This window comes from Chiloscyllium punctatum, chromosome 20, assembly GCF_047496795.1.
Source record: "Chiloscyllium punctatum isolate Juve2018m chromosome 20, sChiPun1.3, whole genome shotgun sequence".
Classification (NCBI taxonomy): domain Eukaryota; kingdom Metazoa; phylum Chordata; class Chondrichthyes; order Orectolobiformes; family Hemiscylliidae; genus Chiloscyllium; species Chiloscyllium punctatum.
Window position 1 is genome coordinate 7,339,388 of NC_092758.1, and position 17,120 is coordinate 7,356,507.

Genomic DNA, 17,120 nt, shown 5'->3' on the forward strand with positions numbered 1-17,120 from the left:
TAAAGCGAGAAGCTGAATAGACTGGGGCTCTTTTCCCTGCAGCATTGGAGGCTGAGGGCTGACCTTGTAGAGGTTTATAAAATCATGAGGGGCACGGATAGAGTAAATAAACTAGGGCTTGGGGGAGACCATAACTAGAGGGTATAGTTTAGGGTGAGGGGGAACCATTTAAAAAGGACCTAATGCTCAACTTTTTAAGCATAGGGTGGTGCGTGTATGGAATTGGCTGCCAGAGGAAGTGATGGAGGCTGGTACAATTACAACATGTGAAAGCCATCTGGATGGGTACATGAACAGAAAACGTTTAGAGGGATAATTGCCACGTGCTGGCAAATGGGATTAAGTTAATTTAGGATATCTGGTTAGCATAGACAAATAGGGTGAAAGTGTTTGTTTCTGTGCTGCACATCTTTGACACTGTAATTATATATATGCACTACAATTAAATCTGAAAAGTATATTATTTTCTTAAATACACCTCACCTCGCTACTTACAATGTTGTTGCATTTTTGCGAGTTAATAATTTCCAAGCTTTTCTTTCTGTTAGACTGATTCCGACTAAAATTATTGTCTGCAGATGACCTGAATGTGTTCGAAGTTATGAAGTCTGTCTTCATTGATTGCAATGTTGAACATGACTCGTAGCGGAAACGTTGAGAAAGCGGGTCACCTCCAAATACTTCAATATAGTTCGAGGGTATTTGTAGGTTTCTACTTGCCTTTTGAATTCCATTCAGAGATTTCCTCGTGTCAACGCAGCAACAGACGCCAAGGGAACAGTGTCGATCACCTACAGCTTCCCTGCTTTTATGAACTTTAATAGCAAGAACAATCAAAATAATCAGAAACACAATAGAAATTGTTCCTAAGGATATTACCAAGGTAAAGGTCAGATCAGGAGTGGAAGCTGGACCTTCAGACGAGCTGCTGACGCTGGAAAATGTTTCTATATCTTTTCCCACCATAGATAAAATGATTGTCACTGAGGCAGAAAGTGGTGGCGTTCCAGCGTCTTTTACCACAATCACTAATCGTTGTTTGGAAGCATCTCTATTCACAATAGGACGGGCAGTCCAAATTTCCCCAGTATTTGATGAAATAGTAAAAAGATTATGTTGGGTAGCCTGAAAAATTGAATAAGAAAGGCGAGCATTCTGACCGGCATCAGCATCTGTTGCTGATACCTTGGCAACCAGGTATCCTGGCTCTGCAAATCTAGATATTGTCTCGACTGCTGTCGATCCAAACTCAGTTAGTGGATGAACGATGACGGGAGCATTGTCATTCTGATCGAGGATAATAACATTCACTGAAACATTACTGGTTAGCGATGGAGATCCAGAATCCCTGACCTGAACTTGCATCTGAAAGTTTTTCATTTGCTCGTAGTCAAAAGGTCTCTGAGCAAATATGACACCAGTGTCCGAGCTAATAGAAACATAAGTGGATACCGAATCGTTCTGAACTCGAGTTTCTGGGATAGAATACTTCAGGCGAGCATTGTCAGCTACATCTGGATCAAAGGCTGTCAATGAGAATATGGAGCTTCCAATAACGTTATTCTCCATAACATTTGCAGTATAAAAACGCTGTGAGAACCGTGGCACATTGTCATTTATATCTGAAACCTCTACTTGAATGGTTTTCGTCGTTGTGAGAGGAGGGTTTCCTGCATCCGTGCAGCTTAATGTAATATCATAACTGGAAATATTTTCCCGATCCAGTAGATCATCAACAAGGAGTCTATAATAGTTTTTCAAGGATGAATCTAATTTAAATGGCAATCTCTCTGAAATTTGACATTGTACGTGCCCACTTTGTCCTGAATCTTTATCTGCTGCACTGAACAAAGCGACCACAGTCCCAACTGGAACGTCTTCTGAAACTGTACTGGACAAAGACACCAACGTCACTTCAGGAGGGTTATCATTCACATCAATAATAGTTACCAGCACGTCACAGTGACTAGGCACTCCATCATATCCCTTGTCCATTGCTTGAACGTTAATTTCAAAGGCTTTGTTTTCTTCATAGTCCAACTTTCCTTTCACTCTAATTTCGCCAGTTTTTGAATCCACCTCAAAAACTTCCCAAACGATGTCAGAGTTATGGCTACTGAGCGAGTATATTATCTCTCCATTTTTGCCAAAGTCCAAGTCAGTGGCGTTTAATCTGATTATTCGAGTTCCCACCGTTGCTGCTTCCAAGACATTGACTCTATAAACTGACTGTGGGAAAACAGGAGCGTTGTCGTTCGCATCTTTGACTATTATTGCAACTTGAACAGTACCTGACCTTATGGGAATCCCGCCGTCTTTGGCTATGATATTTAACCTGTGCATCGGCACTGTTTCTCTATCTAATGGTCTCCGTAACACTAATACGGGTAGCTTTCTTTCCCCGCCGTGCATTTGTATATCGAGAGTAAAATAATCGTTCGGAAGCAGCTGGTATGTTTGTATGGAGTTATTTCCAATGTCCGGATCATGAGCGGACTCGAGGCGGAAACGTGCTCCAGTTGCAGCAGCCTCTGAGATTTCGAGGCGGAACTGGCTTTTTGGAAAACTGGGAGCATTGTCATTTACATCGAGAATTTCAACTGCAACCTGATACAAATTCAAGGGATGTTCAAGCACAGCATCCACGGATAATACACAAGTGAGACTCGATGCACAAAGGTTTTCGCGATCAATTCTTTCCTTCACAAACAAATCTCCATTTTTAAAATTCACGTCCACATACAGCTTCCTAGACCCGGGTGAAATCCGCAAACTGCGAGACGAGAGCTGCTCTAAATCTAATCCCAAATCGGCTGCGATATTTCCAACAAAGGCGCCTATTTGCAGTTCTTCAGGAATCGAATAATGAATCTGCCCCAAAACGAGACTCCACGATAATACGCAGCATACTATCTCGCAATTTAGCAAGCAACATGTTTTAAGTCTCATTTCCAGTCAATGCATTGCAATTTTTCAGTGCTTGGATGCCCGGAAAATATTCAATTAAACGATATTTGGATAATTTTGAACGATAAAATCGGTTACCTACGATACACAAAGGGCATGTTCATCTCATTCCAATCTTCTAGTTTCACTTAAAATTGCTAGTGGATTTGTGTACAAATCGTTCCGAGCTGCCCGCTATCCAATTCTGCTCTGATCAGACGTAATGCTATGTGGGTAATGAAAAGGGGCAGTCCGGATCCCCAGCCGAATACCTGCCTCTGATTGGTGAACAAAGGCTCACTGAGAGTCACACAATCAGAACGCAACCCGTTTCTTAAAGCTGAAAGGCCAAATCTCCCGCGTCCAAGACTTACATTTATTATTGCACAATTAAAATTGAGCTGAACTATTTTCAGCATTCTGACTACTTAATCTGTTGCGCAGAAGAAAACAAAATGAATTAAGAACGTGTTAAGGTCAACCAGGTGAATCAGTTGAGACAAAATAAAGACATAAGAAGGAACGAAGTCAATATTGCTGATTAGGTCTGTCAGTTCAATTCTACTGATGCACCTTCCATTCTTAATACATCATGCTTTCTGAAGTCAGTCATCCATTGACTGCACCTTAAAGAAGAAAAGGTTATTAGCTCGATCCTTTATGTTTATGCCACAAACATAAAATAGGTCAGAAATCTACCAATTTATATCTCAAATATACTTAAAGTTGAGCCTACATAGCCCCTCGTGCCTAAAAATTCTAAAGTTACAGAATAATTTGAGGCGAAAACTTTCCTAATTTCAAATCCAAGTCGTATCACCCTTATTTTTAAATTACACCTCCAGGGTATAAACTCCCCAGTCAAAGAAATGGTCTGATCTGTATCTATCGTCTATCCCTTTATTTATTTTGTAAATTTCAATTAAATCGTCTCTCATTCTTAGAAACTAATTTGCATAATCTCTCTTTGTCAGATAATTCCACGATCTCGACAACAAGTCTGGTGCCTTCATTGAACTCTCGTTATGGTGAAATCATATTCATTCTGGCACATGGGGACCAAAATTGTGCACACAGTTTTGTGCACACAGTACTCTGGGTGCAGTAAATTCAAGCTCGTATTCAGCTGAGGAAAGATTTCAACGCTGTTGTAGTTAATTCCTTTTCAATAAAGGCTAACAATCCACCAGTTTTTGCAAAGGTTTATTGCACGTATTTGTTATCCTTCAGTTACTTATTGACAAGGATATCTAACTCGTTTTATTTATTTAAACTTTCCAACCTCTTACTATTTAATAAATACTTTGCCATCTGTATCTCCTACCAAAATGGATAACCTCGCTTTTTTTCCACAATACATTGCATCTGCCATGTTCTTGTCAATTCAGTAACCCTGTCTAAAACTTCCTGATGCCGCCTTACATACGCCTCACAACATATATTTCCATCTAGTATGTAATTTGTGTCTAGATGTACAGGTTAAATTTGGTCACCCCTTGTTGCTAAATATTGAGAAAAGCTGAAGCTGAAGTAATGAACCTTGCAGTATCACATGCGTTATAACCTGCCATCGCAAAAATGACCCATTTATTTCTATACTTTATTTTTATTCTGTTAACCATTTGTTAATCCCTGTAGGCACATTACTCTTATCGAATATGCTTTAATCTTTCTAGTGAGTCTCCAATGGGGAGCATCATCAAAAACCATCTCAGGCTATACTATATCTATCCAATCTCCTTTATGAATTTTGTGCATAACATTTTTAAGGAACCACAACAAGTTCGCAAATTCGATTTACCATTTCAAAATCGACGCTGACTGTACCCAATCAGGTCGTTAGCAGACAGATATTTATTCATCCCATCCTTTATAATATTTCTAACATTTCTTCTATTTCTGGTGTAAGGCTAGGAGGTTGGTAATTCACTGTTTTCTCTACCACTCCCTTCTTCGCAGTGATCTTGGATACCTTTAATCTGCAAGAATTTTTGCAGAATCGATAGAAGTTTGAAAGATAATCACCAATGTATCGACTGTCCTTATAATCATCTGGTTCAAACCTGTGAGATTTAGACATTTGGTCCTGGGGATTTATCAATTTTCTGCCCAATTATTTTCACCAGTGCAATATTCTTACAAATGTTAAGTTCCTTCAAATACATATTCTCCAATTGATCCCTAGCTCTAGAAAATTGACCATACTTTCCTCAGTGAAAACAGACACAAAATAATAATTTAGCTTCTCTGCCATATCTCCATTCCTTATCAAAATTATCGTTCTTTTAATCAACCATACAAGAACATGAATTTTAGTCAAACATTTCCTTTTTACATAGCCATAAGAAACTTATATGGCCCATCTGTATGAAGTTTTGCCAGATTTGACTGATATTCTATTCTCAATAGAATTTTGAAAAATAATCACCAATGTATTGACTGTCCTTATAGCCATTCTATTCGATGCATTCTCTATTTGCATATATTTTTTGACCTTTCTTTGCTATATTTGTTTTTTTTTTAAAAAAACCCTCCAAATCCTCAGAATTGCTTCTTTTTGGGGAACTTCACGTGTTTTTTTTATTTAATCGTTTGGAATCTGAGTTTCCTTTGATAGGCACAATTGACTGACGTTTTTGCGTTTCAGCACTTTGAAAGGACTTATAATTGCTCCAAGTCATGGCATACATTTTGAAAGACTAGTACTGTGATGGCCTATAGAGTATTTTGACTATCGACTTTGGGCAATCTGTGGCTGATGCCCTCATAATTTTCCTTCTTGAAATATAACACTTATATTTCAGAATACACTACTTAACTTTCAAACATATTGCGAAATTCTCTCACATTGTGATCACTCATCTTTTACAACGTGGTTGTTAAGTAGCCCCTTTTCATTATTTTATACTAGCTCGAAGATAGCTAGTTCTTGAGTTGGTTCCTCAGCATAATAATCGAGGAAACCATTCGTAACATATTAAAAAAACGCATCCTGCACTGCTTTAATGTGCAAGTCTGAGCAGATCCAAATCCACTGTCTAAACCTATCACAGTTCCTAAGCATCTGTGACCCTCTGCTCCCCACCTTCTCATTCATCTGTCCAGATGCACCTCAAATGAGTCTACCGTGCCTGCCTCTACGACATCTTCTGGCAATGCATGCTACCCTCTGGGTAAAGTACTTGCCATGTATATCCCCCTTAAACTTTTCACCTCTCACCTTGAACGCGCGACCTCTCGTTTTTGAATCCCTCACTGTGGGAAAAAACGCTTATCTCTATCGACCCTATCTGTACCCTTCATGATTTTGTACACCTCAATCAGGTCCCTCCTCAATCTCTTTTTTTTCTAATGAAAACAATCCTAACCTAATAAACCTCTCTTCATAGCTAACACCTTCCATCTCCCCCGCACAAAACCATGTTGCCTATCACAGATAAGCCCATTCTTTTCCGAATGTAAATAGACTTTATCTCTCAGTACCTTCTCCAGCAACTTTCCCACCAGTGAAGTCAGGCTCATTGGTCTGTAGTTATCTGAAATATCCCTACTACCCTTCTTGTACAGGGGGACAACATAAGCAACCCTGCAATCCTCGGGCACCTCACCTGTGTTCCATAATGATAATTAGGCCAGAACTATATATCTCTATTTGTGATTGTAGATCATCCACTTTGTTAAAAATGTTGCGTGCATTCAGTGACAGTACGCTTAGCTTTGTCATTTTTACTTGATTTCGCCTTTGAAGCCTCCATGATACTTGACTTTGTTTCTCCTGTCTTCTCCACTGCCGAGAAACGTTTTGACTTTTCATTAAGATTTTACGTCATTACATTTTGGTTCACCCCTCAGGCTCATGTCCACCTGAGCAGTTGCTTACATAATCTTCAATAAAATTGGAAAATCTTCCTTCGAGGATATTAAGGTGTAACCTGTCAAGCTTGTACAGGTTAAAAAGGAAGAAAAACTGTCCCCAATTATTCAGAAATCTGTTCTCGTCCCCCCAATACTGTTCTTAATCCGCAATTCCTTTGCTATTTTGACCACTCGCGCATGGTACAAGGAAAGATACTGCCACTTCTGGTCTTGAGGGCCTGCTTTTCAATTTCCTTTCTAACTTACTGAAGTTTAGCTTCAGGAAATCAACCCTCCTCCTGCATTTGTTCAATTTGGATAACGACTTCTAGCGGATGCACCCCCTTCAGAAGCAAGTTCTGAGTTCCTTATACCATACTTGCGCCAGGTTTATTCCCAAAAATCCTATATTTACTCCACTGGATAAGCAATACCCTATAACCATTGCTCTGCCGTGGGTTTGGCTGTGGCTGCACTCAACTGAAGCATCATCACCCTCACCGGTTTCTGAAATGCAATACCAATTATCAAGCAGCATTCAAAGTTTGTAAGAAGATTTGTACTCGGGTGCTCGTTGTTGTGGTTCTGTTCGCCGAGCTGGGAGTTTGTGTTGCAGACGTTTCGTCCCCTGTCTGGGTGACATCCTCAGTGCTTGGGACCTTCTTGTGAAGCGCTTCTGTGATCTTTCCTCCGGCATTTGTAGTGGTTTGAATCTGCTGCTTCCGGTTGTCAGTTCCAGCAGTCCGTTGCAGTGGTCGGTACATTGGGTCCAGGTCGATGTGCTTATTGATTGAATCTGTGAATGAGTGCCATGCCTCTAGGAATTCCCTGGCTGTTCTCTGTTTGGCTTGTCCTACAATAGTAGTGTACAAAATCCCATGCAAGGACTGCACAAAACACTACATAGGACAAGCAGGAAAACAGCTAACGATCCGCATCCATGAACACCAACTAGCCACGAAACGACACGACCAGCTATCCTTAGTAGCCACACACGCAGATGACAAGCAACATGAATTCGACTGGGACAACACTACTATTATAGGACAAGCCAAACAGAGAACAGCCAGGGAATTCCTAGAGGTATGGCACTCATCCACAGATTCAATCAATAAGCACATCGACCTGGACCCAATATACCGACCACTGTAATGGAGAGCTGGAACTGACAACCGGAAGCGGCAGATTCAAACCACTACAAATGCCGGAGGAAAACTCACAGAAGCGCTCCACAGGAGGGTCCCAAGCATTGAGGATGTCACCTAGACAGGGGACGAAACGTCTGCAACACAAATTCCCAGCTCGGCGAACAGAACCAAAACATCAAGCAGTATTATTTAGCTGGTTTCTTCTGACTGCCTGATAACCACACATTCCTCTCTATCTATGCATAACTAATCAACCATATGATGAACTCCTTTATGTGGCATCCGTAAAGTCCTTTGTCTCACAGATGAACAGCAGTGACCACAACTATTGCTCAGGTTCTGAAATCCAGAGCACAAACTTATGCAGATGACCACTCTTTCTGCAGTGGTGCTGTCTGTGACACACAGTATGGTTATGATTTTATATTTACCACAGGATGTGCAATCCACTTGACTCGATGTACAATCCTCTTTTGTCTTACTGTCCTGAGACCTTCCTACCTCGGAAAACTATCTGTTATTCACAGAATAGTTGTTGATGTACTATGAAAACGAGCAACTTTTATTTCAGATAAAAAGGGGAAAACTTTTCAGACACATGTAAATACCGAACTTTAAGTTTGAAGATTGGAAATATCAAGAAAACCATCAGTCAGCTGCTTTCTCCGCCCTCGCGAATTCATGTTATCATTGGACAAATTGGACATAGACCTTTCAATCTGCCCTTTATGTCCTCTCCTGTTTATCTCATGCTCGGGAGACTATTTTTCTTGATATAAAACTTAATTAAAACACCACTTTCATCATCTGAATGGGAGTTCCACTTTTACTCAAATTTTCACAAAATGCATCACGTTGTGCCAGTGACAATTCAGTGAAGTCTCTCGCCCTCTGACTATGCAGTTTAGTTTGGTCGTGCACTTTAATCAAGTCCTGATGAATTATTGGTACGTCGTAACTTACAGCTACTTCAGTCAAATCTACAACAGAGCTTTCTTTCGTGTGACATTAAAACATCTTTGCCGTATTACTAATTCGTTCCCATTGACTAGAATATATCAGAGCATAGGAAGTATATGAAGGTACTGATAACTATTTTATTCAATTTTTCAGACTTGTACAGCGTATAAAATATCTAATTGCGCACATACTTACTAGAACCCATTATTTACGGCAATGTTATCTTTTCTTTCATCCAGGAATATACTTCATACCTCAGTACAACATTTTTAATCAGTACCTGCCCCACTTATAAAATAAACAATTAATTTAGAGTGGATTTCTATAGCGTAAGGAAAGAGCTAGGCAGAGCAATAGGTTGACGTGAAATACAGTAAGTGAACAGAGGACATAGTTCTGATACAGTCAACGTATGTTCACTAAAAGGAGAAATAGAACAAACAAGTCCAGATCTGTCTGAATGACAAAGGAGATACTAATATATTAGGACCGAAGCGTATGCTTCTGACAAAGTGTCATGTGCAATTAAATTAAGAATAAGGGGAATATCGAAACTTCAAAGAGGTGTCAATTAGAAGAGATGCAAAGAAATGACTGCCAGTCAACATAAATAAGTACCACAATATCGTCTTTGGAAATATACAGTGCAAATGTGGTAAAAGGAGACGCTGTTTAAAGAAGGGGAAATGGCTGTTAAATGATTATTTTGCCTTTATTTCTACCAAAGAGAGATGCAGCTCGGCCATGATGGCAGAAGCTGGAACTCAGCCACGAGAAGGTGTAAAATTTGATTGGGCAGACGTGCTGAATACATTGTTGGTACTTAAAGTTGATAAAGTACGGGGACCAATTGAGACACATTCAAAGATTTTGAAAGAAGTGGGAGTGGAAATTGCAGGGATAATGGTTCTAATATTTTAGTCTTCCCTTTATTCCAATAGGGAGAAATGCTAGAAAACTTGAGAATTGCAAACGTTATTGTTAAAAAGGTTGTTCAGTTGTTAAGACAAACACAAACTTGTAAGGATAAGCTCAGCACATACGAACCAGTCAGTTTAAATTTAGTGGTGGGGAAAATCTACAAGCAGGTATCTGCATATAATTGGTAGTTATTTGCAAACAGGCAACTGAATTTGAAAAAAAAATCAGCATGACTTTCTGACAGGGAAATTAAAGCAGAGAACTACGATGTGTTTTTGCTAGGAATGCCAGCGAAAAGATAATATAAGCTAGGAAGTATAATTCAAAGAAGAGTGCAGGAGTAGAAGGACCTGGATGTCTCGTGCACAGATCATTAAAAGGGGCAGGGCAGATACAATGAGCAACGAGTGAAGCAGACGATATCCTCGGCATTATTAACAGGAGTATAGAGTCCTAGAGCAAGAGGTCATATTGAACATGTATAAGACAATTTGCGTACTCAACTCGAGGATTATACACAGTTCTAGGCGCCACATTATATGGCACAGATACTTGTACTGTCTATAAACACGGGCGAGGTGCTGGAGGACTGAAGGGTGGCGAATATTATGTTTTTATTTAAGTCAATACATGGGTAGATCTGACATCGGTGGTGGGTAAGTTGCTGGAGGTGATTCCGAAAGATAAAATTTACGTACATTTGGAGAGGCAAGGACTGATTTAGAATAACCAACATGGCTTTTTGTGAGGGAATTCATGTCTCACCAACTTGATTAAGTTTTTTGAGTAAGTAACCAAAAAGATTGATGAAGGCAGAGCAGTAGGCGTTATTTATATAGACAAAGTTCCGCATGGTAGACAAACGAGTAAAGTTAGATCACATGAGATTCAGGGAGAGTTTACCAGTTGGATACAAAATTGGCTTTACAGTAGGAAACTGAGGGTATTGATGGAGATTTGTTTTTCAAACTGGAAGCCCGTGGCCAGTGGTATTCCACAGTGTTTGGCTCATCGTCCACTTTCGTTTGTCATTTATTGACATGATTTGGATGAATGTTTAGGAGGCACGGTTAGTAAGTTTGTGAATGACACCAAAATTACTACTTTAGTGGGCAGTGAAGGAGGCTATCTAAGATTACAAAAAGATTTGATCAATTGTGTCAATGAGCTGAAGAGTGGCAGATGGAGTTTAATTTGGACAAATGTGAGGTATTGCATCTTAGTACAACAAACAAGAGTAGACCTTATGCAATTAATGGTAGGGCCCTGGGTATTGTTGCAGATCAGAGAGACCTAGAGGTTCAGGTGCATAATTCTACAACATTTGCATCACACATCGACAGAATGGTTCAGAAGGTGTTTAGCATGCTTGCCTTCATTGCCCCGGACTTTGAGTGTAGGGGTTTTGCCATCACACTTACATTATACAGGACGTTAGCGAGGCCTCTTCAGGAATACTGTATGCATTTGTGGTCGCCCTGCTATAAGAAGGATATTATTAGTTGGAAAGGGTTCAGAAATGATTTAGCAGGATGTTGCACGAATGAAATACTTGAGTTACAAAGGTAGTTTGGATAAACTGGGACATCTTGCACTGAAATGTAGGAGTTTGAAAGGTATCCAGTAAAAGTTTCAAAAATCATTACAGTTATAGCGAAAGTGCATATCAAGGGTCTCTTCCAAAAGGTGGGGGAGTTCAAAACTAGGGTCATATTTTAAAGCTGAAAGTAGAATTATTTTAAAAAGAATGTGACGGGCAATGTTTTTACCCAAGGTGTTTTGCCGTGTATTGAACTGACAGAGTAAAGGGTGGATGCAGGTGCTGTTAAAAGACATTCAAAGAATATTTGGACAAATCTGTGAATAGGAAAAAATGAGGAATATAGGCAAATGCAGGCAAGTGCGACGAGTTTGGTTTGGGACTATGATTGGCAGGGACTAGTAGACCAAAGGATATATTTGCATACTGGATGATTTCATGACTTTGTGACTCCATGACTCTATGAAAAGTTTGATTCATTGGAGAAAATGTTGAAGTGGGTGGTTTACATGAATGGTTCCAGAGATAGGAGACTTCAGTCATGAGGATAGATTGAAGAAGTTGCATCGGTTTCCTTGGACAGAAAAAATGCTAAGAAGCGTTTACTAAGAATTTAGTAAACTTGAAAATCATAATTAGAAAATATAAGGAGAAAATATTCCAGCACATAAAATGAGTTATAACAAGGTGTACAGATTGAAAATGATTGGCAAATGACACAAAATTGAAGTAATGAAAAGCATTTCCACTCAGCAAATAGTTGGGGCATGAAAAGTGTAGTCGAGGCAGATCCAACAGCAGCATTTAGGAGGACATTTATGATTTGGATTAAAAAATGAACGTATACAGAGGACAACAAAAGGGCATAGCCACAAGGTAGTGCTGTCCATTTAATTGGCCTTCTGTGCCATAACATTTCTGTGACGTACTATCCCTCAATGTAACTATTGCATCCAGCTCAGAATGATACATTTTTGGAAGGGACTGAAGGTATTTGAAATGGTGCTGAAAAAAGGAAAATATAGTACAGAGCGGTTATTATGAATTTGGTCTTTTATACATTTTAAGGTCATAACATATTGGGACATAAATAAGCCATTCAGCCCATCAAGTGTAATCTGCCATCCAAGGAGATCACAGTTGATGTAATAATCCTCAACTCCACTTCCATGTCATCTCCCCAAAACTCCATATTTCGCTATTGATTAAAGAAAGTCTCTCTCAACCTTGAATACATTTAATATTGAGAGTTCAAGACAGTGTGGATAAGAGAAAATGCTCCCATTGGCAGCAAGACTAGATTAAAGGACACCATGGTAGATTCCCGATTGTTATGGAAAAAGGCCACAGGTGCGCCTGAAATCATATTGTCAATTATGGAGGTTTAAGTTTAGCAAAATTGGGCATGATTAAGCCAGAGTGGACTGGGAGTAGATAGTGTCAGGTAAATCTGTCTCAGAACAGTAGAATGCACTCAAGAAGCAAATATGGTCAAAATAAGATCATGCATTCCAGTAAATTAAAAGAGTAGAACAACAAAATATTATTGGTACTGGCTATCTAAGGACATGAAGTATTGGGTTCAGAGAAGAAGAAGGGAGGCTTAAGGGAGATATGGAGTGTTCAAATCCTTTGAAGGTTAAGAGGAGTATAGAATGCAAGAGGGAAGTTGAAATGGAGATGAGGAGAGGGAAATGGATATATGAACGAAGTGTGGCAGTTGTAATAAAGTGAAGTCCCGAGTTGCTTTCCAGGTTCATTAAGGGAAAGTTAACAAGGGAAAGAGTAGGGATATTAAGACTGATAATTTGTGCATCAAGTCAGAGGGTGCAGTTCAGTTCTAAACGAACACTTTGGGCCTGTTTTTGTTAGTGTGAGAGTAGAGAAATCAAGGAGAACATATTATAATTGAGGGTGTAGGTTTGCTCGCTGAGCTGTAGGTTTGATATCCAGACGTTTCATTACCTGGCTAGGTAGCATCATCAGTGGCGACCTCCAAGTGAAGCGAAGTTGTTGTCTCCTGCTTTCTATTTATATCTTTCTCCTGGATGGAGTTCCTGGGGTTTGTGGTGATGTCATTTCCTGTTCGTTTTCTGAGGGGTTGATAGATGGCATCTAGATCTATGTGCTTGTTTATGGCGTTGTTGTTGGAGTGCCAGGCCTCTAGGAGTTCTCTGGCATGTCTTTGCTTAGCCTGTCCCAGGATAGATATGTTGTCCCAGTCGAAATGATAGTTTTTTTCATCCGTGTGTAGGGCTATGAGGGAGACGGGGTCGTGTCTTTTTCTGGCTAGCTGGTGTTCGTGTATCCTGGTGACTAACTTTCTTCCTGTTTGTCCTACGTAGTGTTTGTGGCAGTCCTTGCATGGAATTTTATAGATGACGTTGGTTTTGTCCATGGGTTGGATTTGAAAATATAAGTGGCAGGGAACAGATGGCGGTGGTCAGGGTTTTTTTTCCTGACTCGATATCTGTATCATGTGAGGCTTCGAAGAAGTCATTGTTGGTGCCCTTATTTGGGTGTGGTGTGTATAATTGATTTAGACTTGAATGTACAAGGATTGATCAGCAAATTCATAGACAATGCAAAAATTGGTGGAAACATTTGTTTGCTAGAGCTGGTGTATTGTGTAGAGTTCTAGTGTCAACATTATAGGAGAGATGTGATAGCATTAGAAAAGATGCAGAGGAGTTTTTAATGAAACTGAAGTTTCATTAATAAATAGAGATAGGGCAGGCTGAGGTAATTTTCCTTAGAGCAGAGGGGATTGAGAGTGGACATGATTCAAAATGCATAAAAGATTACCACTAAATGGGTAGTATTGGGCGAGTTAATGGGTCTCTTCACCCTAATGGGATGCAGCTCAGGGGTACTAAAGAGATGGTAGTGGATATAACAAATGCACTTGTGGCAATTTAGCAACATTCGCTGGACTCTGGGGCAGTTCAAAGAGTTTGGAAAACAGAAAATATAATGCCACTGTTTAAAAGGTGAGGTAGACATATGGGCCCATTAGCTTAGGCCCATGGCACAGTGGTTAGCACTGCTGCCTCACAGAGCCAGTGACCCGGGTTCAGTTCCGGGTTCAGTTCCACACTGACTGTGTGGAGTTTGCACATTCTCCCCGTGTCTGCGTGGGTTTCCTTGGGTGCTGCGGTTTCCTCCCACAGTCCAAAAATGTGCAGGTTCGGTGAATTGGCTATGCTAAATTGCCCATAGTGTTAGGTGCAGGGTAAATGTAGGGGAATGGGTGCGGGTGGGTGCGCTTTGGCGGGTCGGTGTGGACTTGTTGGGCCAAAGGGCCTGTTTCCACGCGGTAAGTAATCTAATCTAATCTAATCTAATTAACTTCTGTATTGAGGAAATGCCATCATAAAAGAAGAAATAGCAAGATATTTGGATCGAAATTGATCCACCAGGCAGACACAGTATGGCTTCACAAAAGGTAGGTCATGTTTAACTAACTTACTAGAATTCTTCGAGGATGAGTATGGTGAATAACGGAGAACTGGTGGGTGTAATGTATCTGAATTTCCAGCAGGCATTTGACAAGGTGCAGCACAAAAGACTGCTGCATAAGAGCAAGGTGTATGGGGATGCGGGTAATGTATTAGCATGGTTGCAATGTGTACAAAGGACACTGAAAGTCCACAGAGGTCGGTGGATAGTTTAAGAAAGTGGGCAAGAGACTGGCAGATGGAGTGCAATGTTGGTAAATGTGAGGCCATCATTTTGGTAGGAAGAACAACAAAGTGGACTAATATTTAAATGATGAAAAATTGCAGCATGCTGCTGTTCAGAAGAACCAGGTTGTCCTTGTGCATGAATTACAAGAAGTTGGTTTGCAGGTACAGCAAATAATTAAGAAGACAAATAAAGTATTTTCCTTCCTGCTAGAGAGAAGGAGTTTAAAAACAGGGAGTTTATGCTGTATATAGTTCTAGTGAGGCTGGACCTGGAGTGCAGTGTACAGTTTTGGTTTCCTTTCTTGGCACTGGAGGAGGTACAGCGGATATTTACTATGTTGACTCTGGAGTTGAGAAGTTTGGGTTATGAGGTGAGATTGAGTAGACTGGGGTGTACCTATTGGAATTTAGAAGAATGAGGGGAATCTTATAGAAAAAATATATAATTATGAAGGGAATAGATAAGATTGAAGCAGGGAGGTTGGCTGGCTGGTGAAACTAAAGCTGTGAGGCAGCGCCTCAAAATAGTGGGGAGCTGAGCTGAGGAGGATTTGTTTCACTCAAGGCATTGTGAATCTGTGGAATTTCCTGTCCAGTAAAACAGTTGACGTTACCTCCTCGAGTGTTTATATTCCAAAGATAAAAAGATTTTTGAATAGTATAGCATTTAAGGACAATGATAAGCAGGCAGGTAAATGCAGTTGGGGTGTCCAGGAAAAGATCAGGTATGATCTTATTTACTCGCAGAGCGGGTTCAAGGGTCCAAAATGTCTACTCCTACTCCTATTTCTTACGTTCTTTAAACTGTGAGGGGCATCGACATAATAGATAGGAATAAACATTTACTCTTGATTGAGGAATCATTTACTGAGGGCACAGTTTTTAAGAATAAGGGACAGAAGTTTTAGAGGAAATGTGAGAAAGTTAAACTTTTTCAACTACAGGGAAATTAGAACTGCAAGATTCATAGACACGTATAAAGTATTTACATGTGCATGTGCAATGGCAAAGCGATTGGTCAAGTGCGGGAAAAAATGAGTTAGAATAGTTAGGTGATTGATTTTATTTGGAAAGGCTATGGTGGCCTAAAGGGTCTTTTTCAGTGCTATAGATCACTATGCCTGTATGGCACTATCACTTTAAGGGGATTTCCAAAATATTAGGAGGAAAGATGTTTCTATATAGTAAGTGGTCAGGAACAACAATGCCCCTCGACAGACTGTGGTGAATGCAGATTCCATCAACTTTCAAAGGGGATTGGATAATTATTCGAGTGAAAATCAGAAGCCAAGCAATGGGAAAAAGCAACCAGTGGTGTCGCCCTGACTTTGTTTTACTAAATAGTCCTGCACCTGGGCGAGTTCCAAATGCTTCCAGAGCACATGATTTATGAATATATCTAGCTCCTAACAAGCATACATCAAACTCAATTATGAGTCTAGCTGGCAAGTTTGTGTTGGTTTATTGCATGCAGGACTGTTCATGCTGAGTGGTAACACATCAAACAATGAGACTTCCTTTGCCTTTTTTGAACTTAACCAATACTTTGGCAACTACTCCCTGATGCTTTTTGCAACACAATGGTGTGGCGAAACAGCATCATTTTCTCACGTAGTACACATTGTGTCACCTTGTACATTTGGTACTATTATTTTTGTACAGTTAAGCGCAGAATAAAATGTTTTGAAACCCCATGTTGTTTTCAATGTTAATATTTTGTTTTGTAGTTTCTGTGTCTTCTTCTAAATCCAGGATCTACTTTTTTATCCTTACTATCTGAACTGTTCTGCTTCCACTAAGGTACCTTTGCTCATATACAAGCTTTACAACTGTATCTTTTACATTGTATTCACTTTCTTCATTCTTCCTACCCAAGAAAAGCCATGTTACTTTTCACTTTGCTGCATTAACTTCATCTATCATTTGCCCATCCGGTCCACTAATCTGTGTTCCTGTCCTTTTGATAGATATATATGGAGAAAGTATGGGCTGCAGATGCTGGAGATCAGAGCCAAGACTGTGGTGCTGGAAAAGCACAGCCAGTCAGACATCATCCAAGGAATA

At 40.0% G+C, this 17,120-nt stretch overlaps 1 protein-coding gene across 1 annotated transcript; it reads right to left on the reverse strand.

The window, feature by feature from the left end:
* Nucleotides 1-468: 468 nt before the first annotated feature.
* On the reverse strand, nt 469-2,949 carry LOC140492295 (protocadherin gamma-A10-like). The gene has a single exon (XM_072591247.1). It carries the CDS (start codon nt 2,947-2,949, stop codon nt 469-471), a length of 2,481 nt encoding a protein of 826 aa, XP_072447348.1.
* Between the last annotated feature and the right edge of the window lie 14,171 nt (nt 2,950-17,120).

Excerpts from the sequence above, each read along its gene's own strand:
- LOC140492295 (XM_072591247.1), bottom strand. The coding sequence starts at position 2,949 with ATGAGACTTAAAACATGTTGCTTGCTAAATTGCGAGATAGTATGCTGC.